The sequence below is a fragment of the Sus scrofa genome, chromosome 6, assembly GCF_000003025.6.
Source record: "Sus scrofa isolate TJ Tabasco breed Duroc chromosome 6, Sscrofa11.1, whole genome shotgun sequence".
NCBI lineage: Eukaryota > Metazoa > Chordata > Mammalia > Artiodactyla > Suidae > Sus > Sus scrofa.
In genome coordinates, this window is record NC_010448.4 from 31,829,524 (window position 1) to 31,855,189 (window position 25,666).

The 25,666-nt window shown below is 37.6% G+C and overlaps 1 protein-coding gene across 1 annotated transcript in view; it reads right to left on the reverse strand.

Moving 5' to 3' along the window:
• Nucleotides 347-25,666, reverse strand: part of CHD9 (chromodomain helicase DNA binding protein 9) — a 242,106-nt gene continuing 216,786 nt past the window's right edge. The window contains 9 exon segments of the mRNA XM_021094174.1: nt 347-3,848; nt 5,783-5,887; nt 8,418-8,546; nt 12,837-13,058; nt 13,345-13,484; nt 19,761-19,929; nt 20,990-21,262; nt 22,449-22,609; nt 23,467-24,375. Of these exon segments, the coding sequence (XP_020949833.1) occupies nt 2,970-3,848; nt 5,783-5,887; nt 8,418-8,546; nt 12,837-13,058; nt 13,345-13,484; nt 19,761-19,929; nt 20,990-21,262; nt 22,449-22,609; nt 23,467-24,375 (2,987 nt within the window). The 3' untranslated portion in view covers nt 347-2,969.

Genomic DNA, 25,666 nt, shown 5'->3' on the forward strand with positions numbered 1-25,666 from the left:
GGAAAAACAAAGTTCTTTCACATTTACAAAAAACACTACAAACAATAGTGATGATTTAGGAAAGACTAATAAGGCCAAGGGAAAAAAATACTGATTTCCAAAATGGAATTTGTTAAGAGGTTAGGCATATCTCTAAATCTTTCTGGATTTTTTTACAGGTCCAGAGAAAGAAAACTTAAGGCAATGATAATATTGTGGATATAATTATAGCCAACTTCTGTCTTTTGAATTTTTTTCCAAGGTATCCTTCCCTTTTAAAGATTAATGACTATGGTTTCTTTCACAACTGGAATAAGATAAATTACATATAAAAATAAAAAAGTATTGTCATGTACAGAGGCTGACATCATGGGTAGTCAAAGAATATGTTTAATAAAAAATAATTAAACTTCCATTTGCTCTATAGAACATCATAGAAAGTAATTTAATAAATTACAAATGACTTTTTAAGACGTTTGCTCAACTACAGAAAGCAAATTCAGACTACACAAAACACAACTGGTAAATATTGCAAGTGTCCAAAAGAAAAATTGGACTAAGACTTGAATCATGAAACCTGAAACAAGGGCTATAAATACAAGGCAATAACAGCTATAATTCTTTTAGTAACTACCAACACGTACTTGGATATCCTTTCGACTGTAACTTTAGTATTATGTAATTCTACTGATTTCTTTTTTTCTTATAACCCTTAACTTTACATAACCATGTCTGCAAGTTTTTTCTTTTTAAGATGACAGCTGGACAACTTTTCCCAAATCAGTACTAGATAGACGTGTCCTGAAACCCAAGAGAATGTTTAAAGTTAATATTAGCCTTAATGCTTTGAAAACTGCAATTGCCTTATTACATAGAAAGAGAATCACTAAGATGTTAACCAAATTCATTGATCATAATTAGGAAAATACTTTATCTCATAAATTTGCTATAAATTTGATTTTAGTGACAAGATCTAGGGCTTTTTTTTCTCTTTTTATTTTAAATTGGAGACAGAAAGGAATGAAGATCATGTGGGTAGAACTAGAGGGAGAGAAGGGAAATATGTGTGGTGCTGAAATACTCCAACGGCAAACTAAGTTAACTGTGTTTGAAAAACTTTGGCTATCTCATAGGTGTATTCTAGTTAAACAAAAGTGCAATACTGCAAAGGGAAGATACTAAATACGTAATAGATCATTTCCATGATGAAGAATTACTACCCACTTCTCCTGGATGGGCGTTATAGTGACTATTGCTAAGACATTGCATAAAGGACTATCAATTCAAAGTACTATTTGGGGAGAATACAAAAATCAATACAATCCCAATGGAACTTAGATAATTTTGCAAATACATATAACACTGTTTCTCTAATAAGGGGTTAGTTATTTTACATACAGAAACATAATTTACTGGTCAAGATCTTGCAAAATCCAATATAATTGCTTAATTCATGACAAAGCAACAGAGTTCTATCAAAACATACTGAAAGTTATTTTTCCTGTGGGAGAGAAGTGGCGTAATTTTCTCCCCTAAATTTATTCCCTCAGAAACTTTATCACTGACTTATATAAGTACCAGAAAAAATGCTAATGCTTATCTCTCCTTAGGATGTAAATGATATTTTATATCCAATTCAGTTCTAATTATTTTAACTGTATATGAAGGTGAACCCGGACCTCTACCTTGTCAGAATAATAGCAGCTTTAGCAGGAGAAATTGTATCACAAATCAAATATGAGACACATTTTACATGGTAAAGGGTTCTAAGATATTGATCAGAAGCCTTGGGCTTCATTTTTGTGGTTTACAGGAATAATGTGTATTTTTTGAGATTATTCAAAGTGCATTTTCAAAATGGGCAACTCAGTATATTTAATATAAACTGATAACCCAACACTGATTCTGGGCAACATTTAGTCTGCTTATAACCTAGAAACTCAAAATGAATTTAGACTATCTGCATATTACTTTACCCTACTATCTGTTAATTTTGGAATATTTTTCAGACATAAAACACAAATAGAAACCTACACAAATAAAGCAAACAAACAATTTCTTTTACATGAAGTATGCTGTGTTGAAAGTTCTTTTCAGTGGCATTTCATGAGTTTGCCTTTTCTGAACCCTGGAAACAGACATTACTCATCTGAGACATAATTATTTCTAATAGGAGGCCAAACTTCAAAGAGTTAAAACTAAGTATGTCAAGAGGGTGCCAAAGTCACATGACACAGGATTATTTTATGACTTATTTTTTTACTGACTTTGGAGTTAAGCTCAGCAAAAAGCAAGTCATATTTCTTGCCAGATTAACATGATATATAGGATGTGTTTAAAAAACCCCTGAAAACAAGTATAGAATTAGAAACGAATGTAAACTTCCTAAACTAACTCAGCTGAGGTAACAGGTAGCCAGTTAAATTGGCTGATTGGGAAACTTATTTCTTCTTTAAAACACACTTGTACCTGAATTGGAAATATCAGCAGTGCATCACAACACTAGAGCATTTTCATGTAATTAAAGCAATGGATGGTGATGTAGATTCTACAGCTTTCATGACATTCATTAGCTGCCCAAATTATTGCTGAGTTTTGATCTGTAAATTATAGGTGTCAAGGAGGCTGTAAAACTATATTCAAATTAAATCAGTAATATGCATAAAGTATTCTGTGTTCACTGCAAATATATTAAATATACAACTCTTATTGAGCATAATTTTCATAAAATTAACCCCCAACAAAATTATAATGCCTTTTGTTGTAATTTTACACCTTTATGTATTTGATAGTACATACGAGTTCGGAAACTTATGAATCTTAAGAAATATTACATGCAAAACGTCTCTGAAAGCAGTTTGCACTTCTAAACAAATAACTGAAATGTTCGGTCAGTAAGTTATTGATGCACTCAACACTGGGGTATTTACAATTAATAATTAAAGAAAAAAAATCCAAAATCAGTTCATAATTTAAGTGCGGTCTGGGAATCAGTCTTCATTACTAGACTCTGAATCCTCGGATGATGATGATGTACTATCAGATCCAGAGGAAGCATCGGCTTTCTCTGAACCCTCATCTGTGCTGTTTTCATTGAGAGGACTCGGTTCAGTTCCTCCTTTGTCTTCCTGATCTCTAGCTCTGGAATCTTCTTCCTTTACTTCTACAGACTTAGACGAGCCTAAGTCATTGTTTTTGTTTTTCTGTACATCAAAAGTATTGGACTGGGACAAAGTTGGAATATGAAGATTAAGGCCTGGAGTGAGAAGCATCCCTGGATAAAGTATATTAGATAGTAAGAGTGGGTTAAGAGCTAAGGGGTTGGCAGCTGCAGCTGTATTTAATGCAGCAGTAGAGGATGTTGAAGGAGAACTTGACACAGAGTTTTCTCCACCATTCTCTGAAGTTTGGCTCTCTGTCCTTTCTTTTTTTCCTTCTAGCTCCTTAGAGTCATTTCCCTTTTTTTCTTCTGTTCCAGATTCTGTAGGCTTTGTCAGGACTCCTCCCATGCCCAACAGATTTGGCAATCCAGTCATTCCTGACAGCAGCATGGGGAACATGGCGGCCACGTTTTTAGCTTCTCCTCCAGAAGAAAGGCCAGCAGGCATTCCCATCAGCCCTGCAGTCACCTGCAGTGACTGCAAGTTTTGTAGGTTTTGTTGTAAGGCCTGAAGTGTTGTGAGATCCACACCTGGAAGTAATCCATTGGCTAACAAAGGATTGCCTGAAATACTGGTGGCAGATGCAGCCGCTGCTGCCGCTGTGGCCTTCGCAATTCCACTTTTAGGCCGTCTCCCTCGCCTGCTTACTTCCTCTCTCACAACAGGACCAGTGAGAATACGTTCATACATACTTTCTGGAAGAAATCCCTAGGGAAAAAAAAAAAAATCCATAATAGCTCTATTAAAATAAAACCAATACCTATTAGCTTGTGATATAAATAAGCTATTAAAATAGTTTATAATTCATTAACTTATTCTATATTGATATAACATAACCAATTCCTCCATTTCATCTATTTTTAAGCAGTGGCTTCAAACAGCTTTTCCATGTCTCACTTTATCATAGGAGAGCATAAAGAGGCTTCTGACCCTCTTTTATACTGTGAGGCATAAGTTTGTACAATAGTTCTGAAAAACAGAAGGTCAAAGAAATTTTTTCATGAGGGTCATTACTGCCATGCCCTTACATTTTTTCACATCACCAACTGCTCTAGGAGACTAAAGAAGCACCCCTCTTCAATCTGGAAGAAGAATAAGGAAAGGACGGAAGAAGTAAGTAAAGATTAAAATGAAATGCTTCACATGACTCTTGTGACGATCGCCTTGGGAATAAAGGAGATGGAGCCAAGCTGAAAAAATATGCTCAACAGGGGGAAAAATCAGTTGGCTCAGAAGAGCAGTGGCACTTGCAGACCGAGAAGCTTGTGATATAAATAAGCTATTAAAATACGTTATAATTCATTAACTTATTCTATATTGCTATAACATAACCAATTGCTACTTTCTTGTAATTGTCCTATGATTTATTTTGGCGGCGGGGCGGGGGGACGACTCAAAACTTCTAGAAGAAAAAAAAAAAAGCCCCAACTCCAAAAAGTTTTAGTTTAGTTTAGAATCGCTAGACCATCCCTGTCCAAAATAATGTAAGCCACATATGTCATTTAAAATTTTCTAGGGAGTTCCCGTTGTGGCGCAGTGGTTAACGAATCTGACTAGGAACCATGAGGTTGCGGGTTCGATCCCTGGCCTTGCTCAGTGGGTTAAGGATCCAGCGTTGCTGTGGGCTGTGGTGAAGGTTGCAGACGCAGCTTGGATCCTGCGTTGCTATGGCTCTGGCATAGGCCGGTGGCTCCAGCTCCGATACAACCCCTAGCCTGGGAACTTCCATATGCCGCTGGAGCGGCCCAAGAAATAGCAAAAAAAGACAAAAAAAAAAAAATAAATAAAATAAAATAAAATAAAATTTTCTAGTAGCTACAACACAAAAGGTAAAATATGTAATATGAATTTCAGCAACACAGTCTATTCAACATTAACAAAACCATGATAATTTCTGGAGTTCCTGTAGTGGCACAGTGGAAACCAAACCAACCAGGAACCATGAGGTTGTGGCTTCGATCTCTGGCCTCACTCAGTGGGTTAAGGATCCAGCGTTGCCGTGAGCTGTGGTGTAGGTCGCAGATGCGGTTCGGATCTGGCATGGCTGTGGCTCTGGCGTAGGCCGGCAGCAATAGCTCCAATTAGACACCTAGCTTGGGAACCTCCATATGCCAAGGGTGAAGCCCTAAAAACACAAAAGACAAAAGTGTAACTTCAATATGTATTCTGTGAATATTATTGAGATATTTTATATATTTTTTCCAAACCAAGTCTCAAAATCCAAAACCAGTGTTTCACACTTAGAACACATCCTACTCCAGGCCAGCCACATTGCATAATTTTCCAATGTATTGATGGATCCTTAGTATACTCCCAATTTCGTTATTACTACATTATGATGAATGACCTGATATATACATCTTTCCCCATATCTTTGGTTATTTGTTGTAGCATTACTCAAATAGTATCTTAGAGGTTAAAACAAACACAGGTCAGTATATATTGCTTCTGCACTCTAACTCAACAAGCATCTCAGAAATTTATAATATATTCTGCAAAATAAAAATTGGGAACTAAAAAAACACTATTACATATTCATGCAGTATTTTATTAATTCTTAACCTAAAATTTAATCTAAGATATCATCACACGGCATCTAATTTTTTAAATGATGTCTGAATTGGTATTTATGAAATACTCACAGACTGCTTAACTACATCTCCCCATTCAGGAGCTACTCCATATTCTGCATTTTCTTTTAGGAATCGACACAAATCTTTCAAAGGGGGAGCAAATGCACCTCCAACCTATAAATGAAAAACAGATTGTTAAGACACTTAAAGGCACTATTAAATATGAAGAGACATTGCTTGCTTTTATACTGTGATGTAGAGTTTACTCCTTTAAAACACATGCATTTTTTGGCCCACCTCTGACAATCTTTATAATATTAAAAAAAGACTACCACAACCCATAGGAACTATTAATATATAAACATGTGCTAATATAAATTTTAAATGGTTTTAAGTAGAGTTACTGGAACAGTAAAATAAATAACTACCATTTACTGTGAAATACTTATGCTGGATAGGCAGCATAGCCTAGTTAAAAGTATATACTTGGGAGTCAGACTTACCAACTATATGTACTTGGGCAAATCTGTAAATCTCTTTGCGCCTCAGTTTTCTGATCTGCAAATGGGGATAATAACAATACTTCCCTCACAGGACTTTATGAAGATAAAATGAGATAACTCAAGTACCTTAGAATAGAGACTAGCACATAATAAATGCCTTATTATTATAATTATATGCCAAGTCTTGTGGTAAGGACTTTAAGTATGTAATTTATTTTAGTACTCGCTACATCCATTTGAAATAGTATTATTTCTATTTTTCAAAAGAAGGAACTAAGGCTCAAAGAAGTTATATAAGTTGCCTAAAGCTAGTCGGTGTTAGGATCAGCTTTCAAACTCAGGTCTCGAAAACTCATGTGTTTTATCTGCTATGTAAATAGAAGCCCTAAAAGTATAAAAAAAAATATATCCTTCAAAATGACTTAGTTTTAAATGATTTGGACCTACCGGTTTAATGTTCCTTTGGAATTTAAAGGTATTTCTTGTATAATTCCTTTCTACACCTTTTTGTATGAATACATACTATACCTTGTTAGGACACAGACAGGGTTTAGTATGTCCAGTTATAAGACCTATAGTTATTTTTATCTATTTGCTATAGTCTTTAGTCTCTCAGGTTTCTATTGCCATTTCCTTATTATCCCCTTCATTAAGCTCCAGTTTAAACTGGAGGCCCTCTGTGGAGTTCATAGGGATTTAGCAGGTAGATTCTCTTCCTGAGTAACCCATCAACCCGTAAGTTGGTACTCTAGAAACTCTGAACATTAAAGAACTCTACAAACTAAGGGTAATGAGCAATTAAAAAAAATTGTTGCCTTTTCTTAAAACTGGCTAAGACAAATTTATTCATACCTAGAAATGCTAATTTTTGTTATAAGATGAAGGGCAAAGATTTGGAACACAATCTATGCAAGCAAAAAATTAAGTAAAATGCAACTAAAATGTCATCTTGTTCTTTCTCTGCTGTATCTATGATACTACTTTAAAGTGCTAACAAAAGCTGAATAGCTGTCTCTACAAAATTGGGAAAAAAATCAGTATTAATTTTAATAAACTAGTGCATACAATAATATTAAGATAATATTCAGATATTAAGATATTAAGATAATTTTTAAAATAGTTATCTTCCAATTTCAGTATTTCTTCTGAGAAATTCAAGTGATTTCATATATTTTTATACTAGCAGTGAGGTCATTTAACAGAGCAAAACAGAACTAGGAAATTAACATGACCTATGTGGGGTAATTTAATTTGTGACAGAACGAACTCAATGAGAAATTTGCTATTCTTATTCTAAGGCCATTTCTTACTCTCTTACGTATTTTGTGGCTTGCTCATCAGAATGAAAAACTATAAAAATAGCAAAGCTTATAAACTTAGTAAAGTGTGCCACAAGTGTTTTATCATTTACTTTGAGAGTTAAAAGAGACATATACCACTCTAAACATAAACAGAAAAAAACTGGAGGAAACAGACGTTGAGCCACATTCAGTTCAGAAATAAACTCTGGAAAAACCTGACTCTTATCATTCATCAACCAGTAAAGCAAGATGATAAGTGCAGGGGTACCAGTAGTCTATAAGCTACCTCTGTTTAGAACATTTTGTTTATATCTATCAGAAAATTATGAAACATGCTCATTTTGATAGAACAAGACACTTCACGGCCAAATGATGAAAAATTACATGATAAACAAATCTATGATGCCTGTGATGAGAATAGGGTCCCCTTTCAACAGTTTCGCAACCTTTGCACTACAGATAGTTCGATTGGTGCTGTGGGGATTGTGCTATAGGAGGTTTAGCAGCATTCCTGGCCTCTACCCACTAGGTGCCAAGAGCATCCACCCCCTGCTTACGACCTCCCCGTTCCAGGATTGTGACTACCAAAAAAGTCCCCAGCCATTGCCAGATGTCCCCTGGAGGACAAGGTTGCCCTCTCTTGAGAGCCACTGCCTTAGATAGTGCCACTGCTGAGACACAGATATGTGAAGTAACTTGCTTATTTCATTCAACAGCTGAGGCAAAAATGTGGAATTGGAAATCAGATTTTATAAAATTGTAGCCATGCCTTTTCTCACAGATCTGCTAGCTTTAACCCATTTCTAGATCTGTTCTAAAACACTGCATAATGAAATAGTGTTCCAGAGATCTCTTAAACAATGACTCAATATGAAAAATTAATTTAAAAATATCAAATACCTTTCTGGCATTTCTTCTGTTAATTAGCTGAACACGTTCTTCTCCAGTGAGACTATTAACATCTAATTTATTGGGGTTTCTGCAACGATGCCTTTTTTGTTTGGGTCTCCCCTCATGGAGCTGCACTCTCTGAAATATATAAAGAAACAGCTTTAAAAGCTTTAACTTTGCAAACGTTACAAATAAGCTGATCCAAGTAATTTAGTCCTATGAAATTGAAGCTATATGTTACATATAAGATAAATACATAAATAAATTACATACAGTTGACTCATTTGAACAATACGGGTCTGAACTGTGCAAGTCCACTTAGATGTAGTTTTTTTTCAATACATACATACTATAGCAATACATAATCTGTAGCTGGTTGAATCTGAGGGTGTGGAACTAAGGAAACAGGTCCAATTGTAAAGTTCTACTCGAATTTTCAGCTGTGGGGGGGTGGTATACGCCAGTACCCCTAACCCTTGCATTGTTTAAGGGTCAACGGTTTATTATATATTGAGGATTTCTATTATATCATATATCTTCAATATATGACATATATAATATTGAAAACTCTACCCATTAGTTATACCTTCAAAATATTTAAAATATGGGAATTCCTGTCATGGGGCAGCAGAATTGAATCCGACAGGAACCATGAGGTTGTGGGTTTGATCCCTGGCCTTGCTCAGTGGATTAAGGATCTGGTGTTGTCATGAGCTGTGGTATAGGCTGGCAGCTGTAGCTCCAATTAGACCCCTAGCTTGGGAACTTCCAATATGTCGTGAGTGCGGCCCTAAAAAAGCAAAAAAAAATTTAAAGTATAAATTTTTTTATATTTTATTTTTTGGCTGTGCCCACGGCATGTGCAATTCTTGGGCCAGGGATTGAACCAGTTCCACAGCAGCGAACTGAGCTGCTGCAATGACATCTGATCCTTAACCTGCTGTAGCACAAGAGAACTCCTAAAGTTTAAATATTTTTATTTTTAATAATAATAATAATGTTGTAGTTTCCACTGTGGTGCAGCAGGTTAAGGATCCAGCATTATCTCTGCGGTGGCTCAGGTAGTTGCTGAGGCATGGGTTGATCCTTGGCCTGGTGCAGTGGGTTAAGGATCTGGCATTTCTGCAGCTGTGGTGTAGGTTGCAGCTGTAGCTCAGATTTGATCCCTGGCTCAGGAACTTCCACATGCCATGCACATGGCCAACCCCCCACCCCCACCCCAATTATTACCAATAATGCTGGAGCAGCTTCATCAGCTTTTCTCCTGATGAATTTCACCGGAAATATCAGATTTTCTCGGTGCTCTGACAAGTTATATTTATACTGGTGGCTTTCATTTCTCTTCATATCACCAACAGACTTTTTTTTATCTCTCTCATATAATTGTCACAATACTCAAAGATCTTATTCTTACTTTACAAATGGGAATCAAGGCCCAGATAGGTTATCTTACTCAAGGTCATGTAGCTAGCAACTGGCAATATGTGACAATAAAAACTCTTTCCATTAAACCATGCTGCTCACCTCTGTTAAAAACTGTTAACAAAGTAGGGCTTGATGTTTGTAGTCATTTCTAGCCAAGGAAAAATTCCAAGAGACTAAAAACTTACTCTTTTATCATCCACCAGTCCTATGTCAGCTCTATTGTCTAGCTTTCCCAAATACTTTACTCTGCCTAGGTGGAGTAATTATTCTTTTATTGTGGCATTCTATACTCACCACTGATAGAGTATATACATTATGTTATAATCACTTTATTGTGGAGATACTACAGTAGAGTGTGAGATTCAAAAAACCATCAATGTAAAGTGCCCTTGGGAAATCCTACCAATCATCATCTTGTATTCTTTATTCCAACAAATGCTGTTTATAAAAATGTTTTAAAATCTTAATAATAAAGTTATATAGAAGATTTTGATAAAAGATTTGCAGTGAAAATGATGAATGGCTGTAAATTTAAAAAATTAATAAAGATCTGGGAATTCCTGTCAGTGGCTCAGAGGTAATGAACCCAACTAGCATCCATGATGATGTGGGTTTGATCCCTGGTCTTGCTCAGTGGGTTAAGAATCCAGCGTTGCTGTGAGCTGTGGCATAGACTGGCAGCTGCAGCTCTGGTTCGATCCCTAGCCTAGGAACTTCCATATGCCATGGGTGTGGCCCTTAAAAGACAAAAAAAAAAAAAAAAAAAAGAAATTAATAAAGAATCCTTTGCAGAGGCAAGAGAAAGGTATAAAATCTTCAGAGATAAGTCCCTGAAGCTTACATTGTTCATTGTTTTATCCTAAATCCCCTAAAATTGTAACTAACAGAGTAGGTGCTAAATAAAAATTTATTGACTGAATAAGTGGTTTGTTTTTTTTTTTCCTAACATGTTAAGCAGTTATAAGGTTAAAGTAACAATCTTATTATTTTTAGAATTGTAATATTTATTGGGAGTTCCCATCATGGCTCAGTGGGTTATGGATACGGTGTTGCCATGAAATGTGGTGTAGGTCACAGGTGCAGCTCGGATCCCAAGTTGATGTGGCTGTGGTGTAGGCCAGCAGCTGTAGCTCTGATTCAGCCCCTAGCCTGGGAACCTCCATATGCCATGGGTGCGGCACTAAAAAGCAAAAAGCAAAAAAGAATTGTAATACTCATTCTATGATTGCTCATCTTACTGAAAACCCCTCCCCTCATCATTATAAGAGATTTTTTTTTGGCTTTTTAGGGCAGCAGGTGCGTCATATGGAAGTTCCCAGGCTAGGGGCAGAATCAGAGCTGTAGCTGCTGGCCTACACTATAGCCACAGCAACTTCGGATCTGAGCCAGATCTTCAACCTATACTGCAGTTCATGGAAATGATGGATCCTTAACCCATTGAGCAAGGCCAGGGATGGAACCTGTACCTTCATGGATCTTAGTCAGGTTCGTAACCCGCTCAGCCACAGTTGGAATTCCAATCTGGCTTTTTTTTTTTTTTTTTTAAATGGCAATAATAAGCAAAGCATATTGAGAATTTTTGACATCTTTTGAAAAAACTAGGGATATGAAAGGCATTCAAAAGCCCAAACTGAGCCACTCTGTTTTAGACTACCAGGTTATCTCTTGGTGACAACTATAGCAATGTAAAATACTAAATATATAGTACATATATGAGTGTGTGTGTGTGTGTGTGTGTATATATAAAATAGTCATTTTCTTGGGACTGGAGCTTTTGTGGTTCTTTTGCATGAAAAAAAGGTAATTATCTTTTTTCTATTATATAACAACCACTTTATCTTTATACAGCACTTTTTAGTATTTGAAAGATTTTCTTTCTTTTTCTTTTTTTGGCTGGACCTGCAGCATGTGGAAGGTCCCATGCCAGAGACTGAACCCATACCATAGCAGTAACCTGAGCCACAGCAGTGACAACACTGGATCCTTAACCCACTGAGCTACCAGTGAACTGATTTTAATTTTTTAATCACTGACTCAATAAATATTTTTAAGGAGCAAGATACCATTCTCTGAACCAGGAATTATGTTCTAAGTCCTGGGGATACAAAGTGAATAGGACATAGTCCTTAAGAAGCTCATGGGGTAATGGAGAATTTCACTGGTTTTCCAATTAATCTTCGTAACAGAGGCAATCAGAACAGGTCTGCTAACGTCACTGTACTAAGGACATGCCATTACTCATTTACCTTATAAAATGTACAGAAATATTAAGGGAGATGGGCACAAAATTTGGTACATCAGCATCTGAGAGTAAAGTATTACCAAATGAAATGACAGATTTCTATGGGTAAGAAAGCCATATGCCCAGTAAATAGAAAGTACTTCAGAGGATAAGGAAAATGCAAACAAATATAACTGTTCTCATCTTTGATTAATACAAACCATGCGTCTGGAGAGAAACAGAAGCTATATTTTTATAACTTGAATAAAATCATAAGAGTGATCATTTGGACACTGGATTTAAAGCTTATTAGCTGTGTGGCCTTGCACTATTTAAAGTTCCAGTTCTTTCTTAACAATGCCATTCTGATAAAAATTGGGGGGTGCTAGATGAGATAATGCATGCTAAGTGCTAAGTACAAAGCCAGGCACACAGCTAAGTCTCAACAAATGTGCATTATGATTGTTTTTTATTAATTTAAAATAAACTCCTTGAGGGAAGGGATTGGAAGTTTTATACCTTTATCTTCATGGGGTCTATCATAGTACCCTATATGTGAGAAGTGATTTTTATTACTTTTAACACTTTTTGAATGCAGATGGGAAAATGGAAAATGACACTGCATTGTATCATGGGAAAGATGGTCATTATTTGGTTTCTGCTAATTTTCCTAAATCTTGGGCAGAACACATATTTAACATAATGAGAGAATATACGCTTCATCATTATAGGTGTGACAAATCATAGAAATAAATCACCAAGATTTGTAAGGTATCACCTACAGGAATAAAAGCTCCTAAATCTTCCACATAACCTGGGTGCTCCTTAAGCCATTTTTCCAAATCCTTTCTCTTCGGTGCATCATCGCCTGCAAGTCTTGTCCCATCCTTAAGATTAATAACTGGAACTGGACTTTCTGTATCAGGAATTCCTTGAGATTGTGTATAGGACAGTGCTGGATTTATCCCTGTAGAAATCTGTGAGGTGGTTAAGCCTAAAGCAACCTGTAGAAAAACACCAAATGAAAAAATTTTATTTCCATGCTTTACCTTCTTGATTTTGGTCCAATGAAGCAATTCTTTTTGAACAGGAAAAAGAAAAGGCTGTTTAAAATTCTGCTAAATCTTTCAAATTGAAAATTTCCATGAGTCTTGGCCCCTGTTGGATTCTACTGAGATAGAATCTAAAACTCCTAATTCCTAGTTATCTTTATTATTTCACAAAACAGCAATATGTAACATTAGGCAAGATTGAATTTTAGACATGGTTTTTAAGCATTCCTTTACTTACATGATTAGGTGGTTTATTTCTGTTAAAAAAGAGGATGTCAACACCTTCCACATTCTTCCTCCGTCCTCGCCTTTTTTTGACTACAGGCTGGTTGTCTAATATAACTCCATTGGCACCAAGGGTTGACTGAATAGGAGTACCTAACACAAAACACAAAAGAGTGATGAAAATCTAGTTCTTAAAGTAAAAGTAATCACTTTTCTAAACATATAGATGTTCTTACTTTAGATATCCTAAATCAAGTAATTCTTGAAGTAAAAATATCATCCCATTTCCATTTAAAACCTAGGAGATGGAGTTCCCGTTGTGGCTCAGTGGTTAACGAATCTGACTAGGAATCATGAAGTTGCGGGTTCGATCTCTGGCCTTGCTCCGTGGGTTAAGGATCCGGCGTTGCCCTGAGCTATTGTGTAGGTTGCAGATGAGGCTCGGATCCTGCATTGCTTGGCTCTGGCGTAGGCCAGTGGCTACAGCTCCAATTAGACCACTAGCCTGGGAACCTCCAGATGCCGTGGTAGTGGCCCTAGAAAATGCAAAAAGACAAAAAACAAAAACAAACAAACAAAAAACCCTAGGAGAATTGTAATCTAGGCCTCTTTCAACTTTTGACTTGTCTCCTCAGTCTCCCCCCTCCCCCCAATATTCACACATCTTTTGTTCCTTCCACTTTTAGAGGAAGAACCATGCCTTCACCCCCTTTGAACCCATTAACTCCTGATTTTTCTAAAAGTTTGTTTTATCATTTATCTTTGCTTCTTTTGTGCCAAAATATCTTATTCTACATTAGATGCTTATCAACACGACCCAACTCAAACAAAAAATAAACTTCTTTCAGTTTTTTCATAACCTCTGACCTTTCTCACTCATTTCAGTAGGTACTCAATAATAAAAAATGTCTTTAAGTTCCATGCATTTTTTTCCACTAAACACATATTTATCGAACAACTATGTACAAAGAATCACTGTGATAGTTTGGATAAGTAAGACAGTTCCTGTCCCTGAAAGAGTACATAATCTACAACCCTCTCAGAAAATATTATTAAAAGTGAGATGTTTGCTTAAAAAATGCTTCACAATTTGCAGTGAGAAATTATTTTCAATCATTCAAGGAGAAAACTGCATATCCCTAAAGACATTTCCCTTCGGCTGGCTGTGGAACCTAGTAAAAATCATTCTCACGTTTCAGTTTCAAAAAGTACCTTAATTCATATGGAAAGGAATGACTAATTAAAAATCATCCTGGCATTTGAAAGCACTTAGGAATGAGATGTAACATTATAAGAAAAAACAAAAGCTTATTATTTCATTATAATCAGGTTAATTATGAAACTATTTGAAAATACTTTCACAATATTTCCTAAAGAACTTCTCGTGGCTTCCTATTCCAGTATGGATGAAATGACTTACATCAACCCTCAATCCTGAACGACCGCCAACCCCAATCCCTGTCCCAGTTCAATTTTTTTTGGGGGGGGAGGGTCTTTTTAGGGCCACACTTGACACATATGCAAGTTTCCAGGCTACGGGTCAAATTGGAGCTGTAGCCACTGGCCTATGCCGCGGCAATGCCAGATCCAAACCGTGTCTGCGACCTACACCGCAGCTGACGGCAATGCCAGATCCTTAACCCACTGAGCAAGGCCAGGATTCGAATGTGTGTCCTCATGGATGCTAGTCAGGTTTGTTTCTGCTGAGCCACAATGGGAATTCCCAAGTTCACTTTTTGATGCTGCCCGTTATTTAGATTCACCTTTCCTAAGCAGGCTGTGATCTTATACAAATCTCTCTCCAGTAAGAATTCACACAGTACCTGGGTTAGTCTTATCCCAAAGCCACACTATTTTTCTGACATCAACTCTCTGGTTCATGCTTCCCCTTGACTTTCTCTCGATGTCATTTTCCAGAAAGACCACTATCTAATATGACTTACAAATTCTGTTCAACTCTGCCTCTTCCACCAGACTCTGCCCCGTTTCTAGACAAAAGTGACTTCGCTTTCCTCCAATACTTATTAACTATAATGCTCTGTGGAGGAAAACATATTATTTTGCTTTTAACGTAGCATCTAATATTTAACACACAGATCTAGTCTACCAAGCAGCCGAAAGGCAGAAACCATCTTGTTTCTTTTCCTTTCCCTTGATTGCTGTTACAGTGCTACATAAAAAAGAAAAGTACTTAATTAGAAACGACATTTTCCTTATTAATAAGAAATGTTCTTTTTTTTTTAAATGAAAGTGTTTGATGACTCTTAAAGGTTAGATGAATATCTTCAGGCGATCCCAGGAGGCCCTCATGAAATCGCTTCCATACAAAGAAGGCACACTCAAGAGTGCTGAGAATCACTAATCATACCCTTCCATCCCTTGCCCTAATTAACCATGGCCATGTGGCTCTAGCTCTTCTGCTCACTGTTTTCCTCCGTCTATCTCCCATCACGGGGGTTACAGGGAAAAGGTGGAATCCTTCGAAGGCCCATCAGCCTCCAAGAGCTATCAGAGTTTCACTGAACTTAAACTCACTGCACGTAGTCATCAAGAAAGCTGACCTCTGTGGAAGCTACAGACGACCTACTGACAATGTGACAATTGTGGAAGACCATCGTCGATGCTTCCTCATGTTTAATCCACTCCACACAGAAGCCAAGGGAGACTTTAAGCTGACAGATGAGTGCAAATCTGATCTGGCCAGCTTCTTATAATGACTTATCATCACCCTTAAGACCCAATTCCAGATCCCTCTAGTGACTACAAAGCCAAGACTCTGGAAGAGTTTCCCAGCTCAAACTGAGGCCATCAACGCACCCCTCAGGTTTAGGCTTTTCTTCAATCCACGGAACTCTCCAAGGACCTTTCTCCCTCAGCCTTTTGCAAGTGCCTTGGCTTCTACCAGGAACAGTTTTTCTCCCTCTCTTCACCAATCTAACTCGCCAGTGCTGGCTACCAGGGGTTCTTAAAACACAGTATGATCAGACTTTGTAGATCATTATTAGTCTGATGGAAGGAAACCCGTATCTCAATGATTTTACTATTTTAATATACTTTTCTATTATCACGCATGAAATTGAGTATCTTTTGTACTCCCACTCCTCTGAACTGCATATTCACAGCTTTTGCCAATTGTTTTTCCTGTTTTTATTGATTCATTATATTGATATGAGGGACTTTTTGCGCTTTAAGTAACTAAAAGTTGCTAAAAAGTTAAAAGTAAAAAAAGTTTAAAAAACTAAAAAAAGTTAAAACTAAAAGTTAAAACTAAAGTACTTTGTTTACCTCAAGTAACTAAACTTTTGTTTTAGAAATAGTGTTCCCAGAATACTCTTTGTTTTTGACTTTTTGTGCTTTTTCCACTGCATATAGTTTCTATAGTTTTGGATTTTAAAAAATTAAGAAAAAAATAGTTTCTATAGTTTCGGATTTTAAAAAATTAAGAAAAAAATAGTTCCTGGATTCTGTACCATTCAAAAAAGGTTCCATGTCTGTGAAATTTTAATAAATAAAAGTTTTCCATGTTTAATTGCAAAAAGAAAGTACTTAATATAATTATCTATGTAAAAACATTTGTATATACACCAAAGTATACACTTTTGAACAAGTCCTATTTGGCCATTTACAAATATACCCTATTTGGCCAATTACATACTACAGTGGCCTTTTTCTTTCTTTTGGGCTGCACCCACGGATATGGAAATTCCCCGGCCATGGATCAAATCCAAGCCACAGCTGAGACCCACACCACAGCTGCAGCAACATCTGATCCTTAACCCAATGCACCAGACTGGGATTGAACCCATTCTGTTGCAGAGACAACATCAGATCCTCAACCCACTGTCCTATAGCAGGAACTTCTTTCCTTAAAAAAATGAAACAAAAAAGCCCCCAGCTACCTTGACCTGTTTCTGAGAGTAATTTTTATAAATATTACTGATTTATTTTAAGCTACAATCTAAACTGGAAAATTTAATCTGTTCTAATCTATAAAGTCTATGTTGTCTTTATCGTAGATGTAATTATAACAATATTAAAAATAGCTTCTTTCTTTTGAATGCCTACTAGGTGCTCTACATTGAACTAAGTTTTTAAAATATTGTCTTCGATTACCAAAAACAGAGCAAACAAAACACAGAGGTATCAAGCCCATTTTATAAATGTGATCAGAAACATTAGGTCACTGGGCCAATGTCACAACAGCTGGTAAATGGCAGAATTCAACCCCCGGCTGTTAGGCTCCACCGTCTTTTGTTTACTATTCCAGGTGGTTTCTGGAATAGGTTTCCTCCTTTCCTCCTTCCTTCTTTTTTCTTTATTTTGCTTTTTACGTCTGGAATAGGTTTCCCTCCTTCCTTCCTTCTTTCTTTTGCTTTTTAGGGCTGTACCCGCAGCATATGGAAGTTCCCAGGTTAGGGACTGAATTGGAGCTATAGTGGCTGGCCTACCCCATGGCCATAGCAATGCTAGATCTGAGCCAAGTCTGCAACCTACACCACAGCTCACGGCAATGCCAGATCCCTGACCCAATGAGTAAGGTCAGGGATCAAATCGGCATTCTCATGGATACTAGGTGGATTTTGTTTCTACTGTGCCACAACAGGAACTTCTGGAAAACGTTCTTTAGTTTTGTCCTCTTTTTGTGATTTATACTATTTTACTGTCCTTTACCAATTAATTTACATTAGATCATGTCTCTTAAAGCTTTTAGATAAAGTGCATGGGGTACCAACAAAAACATAAGGGCTTAGGCTTTGGAATATGAAGAATTATAACAGCATCTAATTCTAAAACCTAATTTTAACATCTGTTTAGCATCCAATTACATGCCAAGTTCCGTACCAGCCACTTTACATACATTATTTTATTCATCTAACAATGCTACTTCTCCTCCATTCCTCACTTCACAAACATGAAAAGTAAGGCTTAAGAGTGGTAACAGATTTCCTACAAGTAACATAGGAAGACAGACCTAGATTTCACATCTACAATTAAGATGGATGAGATGTAATGCTTAGGTAGTATCTAGTTTTAATGTTTGAGGCTTTTTATTATTTTGCACAGCTGCGAATTAGTGTTGCTGATACTATTAAAACATTATTATTTACCAAAGAATTACTTATAAGCAAAAGCTGCACAATCTTCAGCTGCAATAGCAATAAAATGTGCAGATGATAGAAGTATCAATCCCATTTTATAGTGGAGTTATCAAAGTATAAGCAGCAGTATTATTAAACCTCAGTGTGGTTGGGGAAAAAAGCCCACAGCTTGTCTTCCTCATCTGTTCCCGTTTTCTCATGAAAAGAAAAAAAAAAAAGGCTCCTTTATAACAACACTGCCACTGTAAAGCACAACAGCATAATCTGGGGGATTTATACTTTAGTAAGAGAAGCATGGCTCATTCATACACATCTGAAAGTACAATAATTGGAGAATTGCACTGAATGGTTAATGAATCCATAAGAAACCAAAATAAGGCTGAGGACTCTAATTTATAATTTAATTATAATTTATAATGAAAAAAGTGGTAATAGCAGCAAATGGAAACAGCAATCAATCTAACACCTATAATAAAGCAGTTCTCAGATTTCAGGAATTCTAAACACTGTGTACATACGCAGGAGTTTTGAAATGTTTCCAAGTACTGTATGGCAATGAGACTTAGGAAAATACTGAAATAGAGCCCTTAGCTTTATGTGTATTAAACATTTTGAGAGGGACACAGACAAATTAAAGTACAGCTAGATCAACATAAACAAAACAAAACAACTTCTTTTGAGAGATGTCTCTATCAAGTGCCTATAGAGAACACAACACACGGCACCAATTCGGTATTTAATAAATAATTGTTGATTCAAATTGTCGAAGGGGAGATATGATGATTATCTTCAAAATGTTAAAATCATCAGGCAGACACAGGAATAAGTTAATTCTGTGATGCCTTTAAAGACAGAACTTCAATCATTAAGAAGAACCAATTGCAGGCAAAATTTGCTTCCAAATAAGAAGGAACTTTGTGATAATTAGACCAACCCAATAATAAGAGAGATGTTTAAAGCAGTAACAGGAGTTCCTGCAGTGGTTCGGTGGTAACAACCCAACTACTATCCCATGAGGATGCGGGTTTGATCTCTGGCCTTGCTCAATGGGTTAAGGATCCCGCACTGCTGTGAGCTATGGTGTAGGTCGTAGACTTAGCTCCGATCTTGTGTTGCTGTGGCTGTGGCAGAGGCCGGCAGCTGCAGCTTCGATTTGACCCCTAGCCTGGGGAACCTCCATATGCCAGAGATGAAGCCCTAAAAAAAAAAAAAAAAAAAAAAAAAAAAAAAGCAGTAGCAATTGTTTTGCAAATGTTCTATAAATAAGTAAAAGAGGATTTGGAAATGACAGACTATTTCATGCTGAGGCAATGATTACTAGCATATTCACCTGATACTGGCATGGATTTTGGAAAGCTGGCGAGGCTGGTCTCTGACGCACCTTGAAGCTCCCGGAGCCGGGTGAGGTACTGCTGCTGCCCTAGGGTGCCGTCTTCGCTGTCCAGCGGCCTTCTTTGAGCAAGCCCTTGCTTCTGAAATGTCAACTTCAACCCTCCTTCCTGTTAAACAAACACCATTATTAAGGAAGAAATGATTAACAACTTCATTGCAGTATATTGAGAAATTTTTTACTCAGAATAAGTGAGGTTAAAAATCCTGAAACATTAATAATCAAGTTCTCTTGTTCATAAATCAACTGGAAAAAAAACCATTTAATCAATTTCTATAATGAATCTTTTTTTTTTTTTTTGTCTTTTTGCCATTTCTTGGGCCGCTCCCGTGGCATATGGAGGTTCCCGGGCTGGGGGTCAAATCGGAGCTGTAGCCACCGGCCTACGCCAGAGCCACAGCAACGCGGGATCCGACCCGCATCTGTGACCTACACCCCAGCCCATGGCAGCGCTGGATCCGTAACCCACTGAGCAAGGCCAGTGACTGAACCTGCAACCTCATCGTTCCTAGTCGGATTCGTTAACCACTGCACCACGACAGGAACTCCTTTTTTTTTTTTTTTTTTTTGTCTTCTATAATGAATCTTAACATTTCTCTCTTAAATGAAAAGTGTACTCTCTCTCTCCATATATATATATAATCCTCTACACCTCTGAGCAAAGCAAAGCTTTCACATGATTAGTACATCATAACCTTTTCAGCTTTTGACATATGTCTCTGTGTATATTATTCATATGATGTTTTACAGGATAGTACCCATTTTTTAGACACCAAGTAATCAATTTAGCTTCAAAAAATCATACTGAAAAATGAAATGTTACTGACATCTAGGCATGCTAAATGTTTAAAACAGAAAGTGCACTGACATACCATTTGAATACTATATAAAAGAACCAAACAATATGAAATTGTCAGGCTGCTTAAGAAAGCATCTTGATCAGCAGAAGGACTACTGTCAGAAGTATAGGTAGAGAAGCATTATTTAATGGTGATCCCTTTAGTAGAACATTCAAGTTTAATGACCTGGATATCAAAAAGAAAACCATCCAAACACCAGAAAACAAGGATGTGAAGGAAGTAAGAGTCAGAGCAGGCAGCCATGTGCAGGAAAAGCATGCTGCACACCGCAATCGCAATCAGGTCCTAGGGCAATAAAAATAAACATACGTCTTTGATTTTCACTGTAAACTCCTTTTCTCGTACATGCTTCTTCACCTTTGACATCTGTGTTGACTGATCGTGTTCTTCTTTAACCCCGGCACCTGGAGGGGTGGGCACGCTGGGCTCGCTGTACTCTGTGGCTGTGCCAGAGCTGTCCAGCAGCTTTGTGGTATAGAAAGAAGCCACTGTGTTGGCATCGTAACTTCTTCTAGCTGAAGGCCACTTCCCTTTCAGAACTGTTTGACAAATACTGTCCAACCGGTTGATCATCACACGATCCTGGAAAAGCATGAACATCAAAGAGTAAGTTTAACACCTGAGTCAGAACATTGGGGATCACAGCCTTGATGGATTTTAACCCCGGTACCACATATGCGTATTCCATATGCATATGCATCCTCACATACTTATTACAATTCTGTGCAAACTCCCATTTCACCAATATATATATACCAAAAATATTATATTTTTCTGTTCTTTTGTTTTTGTAATTACAAGGATTAATATAGGTTCTTTGTAAAAAATTCAAACAACTCAGAAGTATACAAAGAGTAGAGAGAGAGTTCTCTTTGCCATTTCCCAACCTTACTTCCAGAGATAAGTACTTTTTTACTAATCTGGTCACGTCCTGGAAGAACTGTCTTAAGCCAATCTGAACTTCTACCACTAAATGTACATGTACTTAAACTTTTTTTCTAGGTCACAATTGGCTCAGTAAATTTCTTCAAGGCGACTCATTTAACACTTTACCCCCCCCACACCATCAGCATATGGAAGTTTCCGGGCCAGGGATAGAATCTAAGCCTCTGTGCAACCTATGCCAAAGCTGTGGCAATGTTGGATCCTTAACCCACTGTGCCGGGCCGGGAATTGAAGCCACAGCTCTGCAGCAGAGACTTGAGATGTTGCAGAGACATCACTGGATCCTTAATCCACTGTGCAACAGTGGGAGCTCCTAGTAGACCCACTTAAAAACACTGATTTCATAAAGAAACTCTTAAATATTAACTTGTATATTTACATAAGCATTCATTATCTTCTAAATAGTCCAAGGTTATGCTGAGAAACAAATGCATTTAAGTAGACATAATTTACTTGGTAGTACTATTAGATACTTTCACTGATAACATCAACATGTCATCCTAAGAGTTCCCATTGTGGCTCAGTGGTAACGGACTTGACTAGTATCTGATGACGCAGGTTTGATCTCCGGCCTCGCTCAGTGGGTTAAGGATCTGGCGTTACTGTGGCTGTGACATAGGGTGGCAGCTGCAGCTCCAATATGACCGCTAGCCTGGGAGCTTCATACACAGAGGATGTAGCCATACCCCCTCCCAAAAAAAAGAAAAGTCATCCTATATTTAACAGTGACCTTTTTTCTCCCACATGATAAGAATATATAATCATTAAAGAAATACAGAACATTCCAAAAATGACCTATTCCAGTAAGAAATCACTTATTTACCTTTGGCCAATATGAAGCTGCCAGCATGTAGCCACCTTGCAGGATGTAGGCAGACTCAGGAGTCCCATTGTTCATCTGGAAACTATCCTGGGTCTCATCCTGGGTAGTGCTCAGTGATGCAACGCTTTCCTCATCATAAGCTTTCATGTGAGAGGTGCCTTCTGCTAAGAACAATTATAACCAGATACAGCTTTTAAAAAGATTGCATAACACAATTTTACATATACTTTTCAAATTTTTTTTCCAACTCTTATATAATCATTCAAATATATTTGAAAATGAAAACTTGAAAGTTAAAAAAAAAATTCACCTAGAATAGTCATTATTTTTAAAACTAAAAGCAAAATAAGTGGCATTAAGGAGTTTAAAGGAAAAGGGTTAACAAAACATCCCTTTTTACATGAAAACTTGACTCTGGACCAGGAGGACACAGACACCTGATGGGCATGCTATAATTCCCGAAGGAGGGGACTCCCATAATCGGGCATGTCCCCTGTGGTAACCCTGAAAGTGATGCCTATGGAGTTGTTACAAGAGAGTCTAGCTCCTGTGGTTATCAGAATGGCTCCTATGTCTACTTGATGTTGATTCGCTTCCTTGCACTTGAACTGTCAGACTGCCATAAGAACACCTGCAGAACAAGCTGAAGTTCCTATCTCAGACCTTTGAGTAGGAACAAGAAGGGCCTGTGATGCTCTTACAAGTCTAAGGGGTAGCTGCTACAGAATACTATCTTTATTTGTTCACAGATCACCTTGTTTCAGGAAAAATATAATACTAAATTTAAGGCCATCACAAAATCTTCTAATCCTGTTTGACTAACTCATTTTGCAATGTGACTACCAAACGCAGAGTGTGAGCCAGTAATCTAGCTGCCTTTTCAATGAACATTCTCTAAGAAAATCTGTAGACATAAAATCTAAACTAACAATTTTAAACATGCTTAAGTGATCTGAATCAATTCTTTTAATTTTCACTTGAAATTCTGTCTTAATATAAAAGCACTTGGTGCATATACCTCGCTTTTGGACTTCCTCCTCTTCACTGTCGCTTTCTTCTGATGAAGACGAAGAGGAGGACGAGGAAGAGGAGGACGAGGATGAGGATGAAGATGACGCTGAAGAACAAGAGGAGGAGGACGAAGAACTGGAGCCTGATCTCGAGTGGGAACAAGAAGAGGAGGAAGACGAGGAAGAAGATGATCTGGAAGAACAGGATGACCTCTCAGAATCAGAGTCAGAATCAGAACTAGACTCTGATCCTCTTTTGTGGACTCTCCGCTTCTTAGAAGCTGGGTTTGGAGTTAGAGGCTCTGTTCTGGCTGCAACCATGCGTCTGTCTGTTTCACCTTTTCCACCAGATTTCTGGTCTCCAGTAGCCTGCGGTAAAACACCATTCTTTGGACTTACGGGCTCAGACTTTATTAGCGTCCTGGTTTCCTCAGAAGACATAGATTCTTCTTCAGAAGACTGAGGCTCCTCTTTCAGGTTTTCACTTTTAACTTTCACATCCTCTAGAATAATACCTTTAGGATCTAGGAGCCTAGGCAGAGAGGTAAGAGGAGAAGCAGAAAGTGCTACTTGATATTGCTGTAAAAGGGGGGTAGAAGTCCTTGAATGAGCCATCTTACTTTGACTGTAGTTCCTCTGAGCTGCCATAAATGAGAGTTCAGGATCACGGAGAATGTGATAGTCTGTTCGGCTCACCCCATGTTTAGCAGCTCCAATGAGCAAGTCCCTGTCATGAGGGCCACATTCCCACCAGACTGGTAAGTCTGGATTTGGATGACAAAGCTTCAAGCGTTCAAACAACTGCGGATGTCGGAGAGCCTGTTCCCTTACTTTCCTTAGAAGCTCAATGCGGTACAGAGTCCTAGAAGCACGCTCTTCTGTGATTGGCTGGATAAAAATACTTGGATCCACCAATTCTACAGCGAAATAAGAACAGACATAATTCCCTCAAAAACATTTCATTATAGATTTAAAATAAAACAAAGCAAATTCTAAAATGTACTTCTACTCAGTATCATTATATAGTTACAGAATTTCTTTCCTTTTTTCTTTTCAGAGCCACATCTGTGGCATAAGGAAGTTCCCAGGCTAGGGGTCGAATTGGAGCTGCAGCTGCCGACCTAAGGCACAGCCACAGAAACACAAGATCTGAGCTGCATCTGTAACCTACACCACAGCTTGTGGCAATGCCGGATCCTTAACCCACTAAGTGAGGCCAGGGATCGAACATGCTTTCTCATGGATACTAGTTGGGTTTGTTACAGCTGAGCCACAACAGGAACTCCCAGAATTTCTTTTTAACATTTTTAAATGAGGAGAAATAAGTTTTAGAAATAAGTACTAAAAATCATGTAACATTAAATATACAATGTTGGATCTACAGAAGGTTAAGTAAAAGATTAAATTCTGTAAGTACAGTAATATAACTACGAAGTTGCTTTTAAGAAATTCCCTTATGAGCTATGTCATACTATTCTATGTTTTAATCAAAGAGAAAAACAATCAAACTCACTCATAAGTACAAACTAAAACTATTAAATAACACCCTATAAGCCAACCTAAGTCCACATATCCTTAACTCATATCCTTAACTCATTGCAGTGAATTCACAGGGACATCAAAGGCTTTCTTAAAATTTGAGAGAAACCCAGGAACAACTGTCACACACTCTAAGAGGCAGTTCAGTTCCAACATCAGACCATACTCTATTCTTTTAGAGGTAGTCGTATCTTTGTGAGCAGAGATACCTACAGTTGGAAAGTACTCAAAAAAAGACAGAGACTTGTTGACATAATGTAGAGACCACTGAAGGAGTTCCTAATGGCTAAATCTGGAATAATATGAACATCAAAATGAATACTGATAGTACTGGATAATAACCTACAGGAAAAAAAAATACCCATAAAAAAAAAATACTAAGATGAATAAATAAATAAGTAGACTAGGGAGAAGGAACAGCTCTTTCTTGCAGGAGAATTCCAGGGTAAAAATTGTGGCAGATAGGAGTTCCCGTCGTGGTGCAGTGGTTAACGAATCTGACTAGGAACCATGAGGTTGAGGGTTCGATCCCTGGCCTCGCTCAGTGATCCAGCGCCGGTTAAAGATCCAGCGTTGCCGTGAGCTGTGGTGTAGGTCGCAGACGCGGCTCGGATCCTGCGTTGTTGTGGCTCTGGTGTAGGCTGGCAGCTATAGCTCCGATTTGACCCC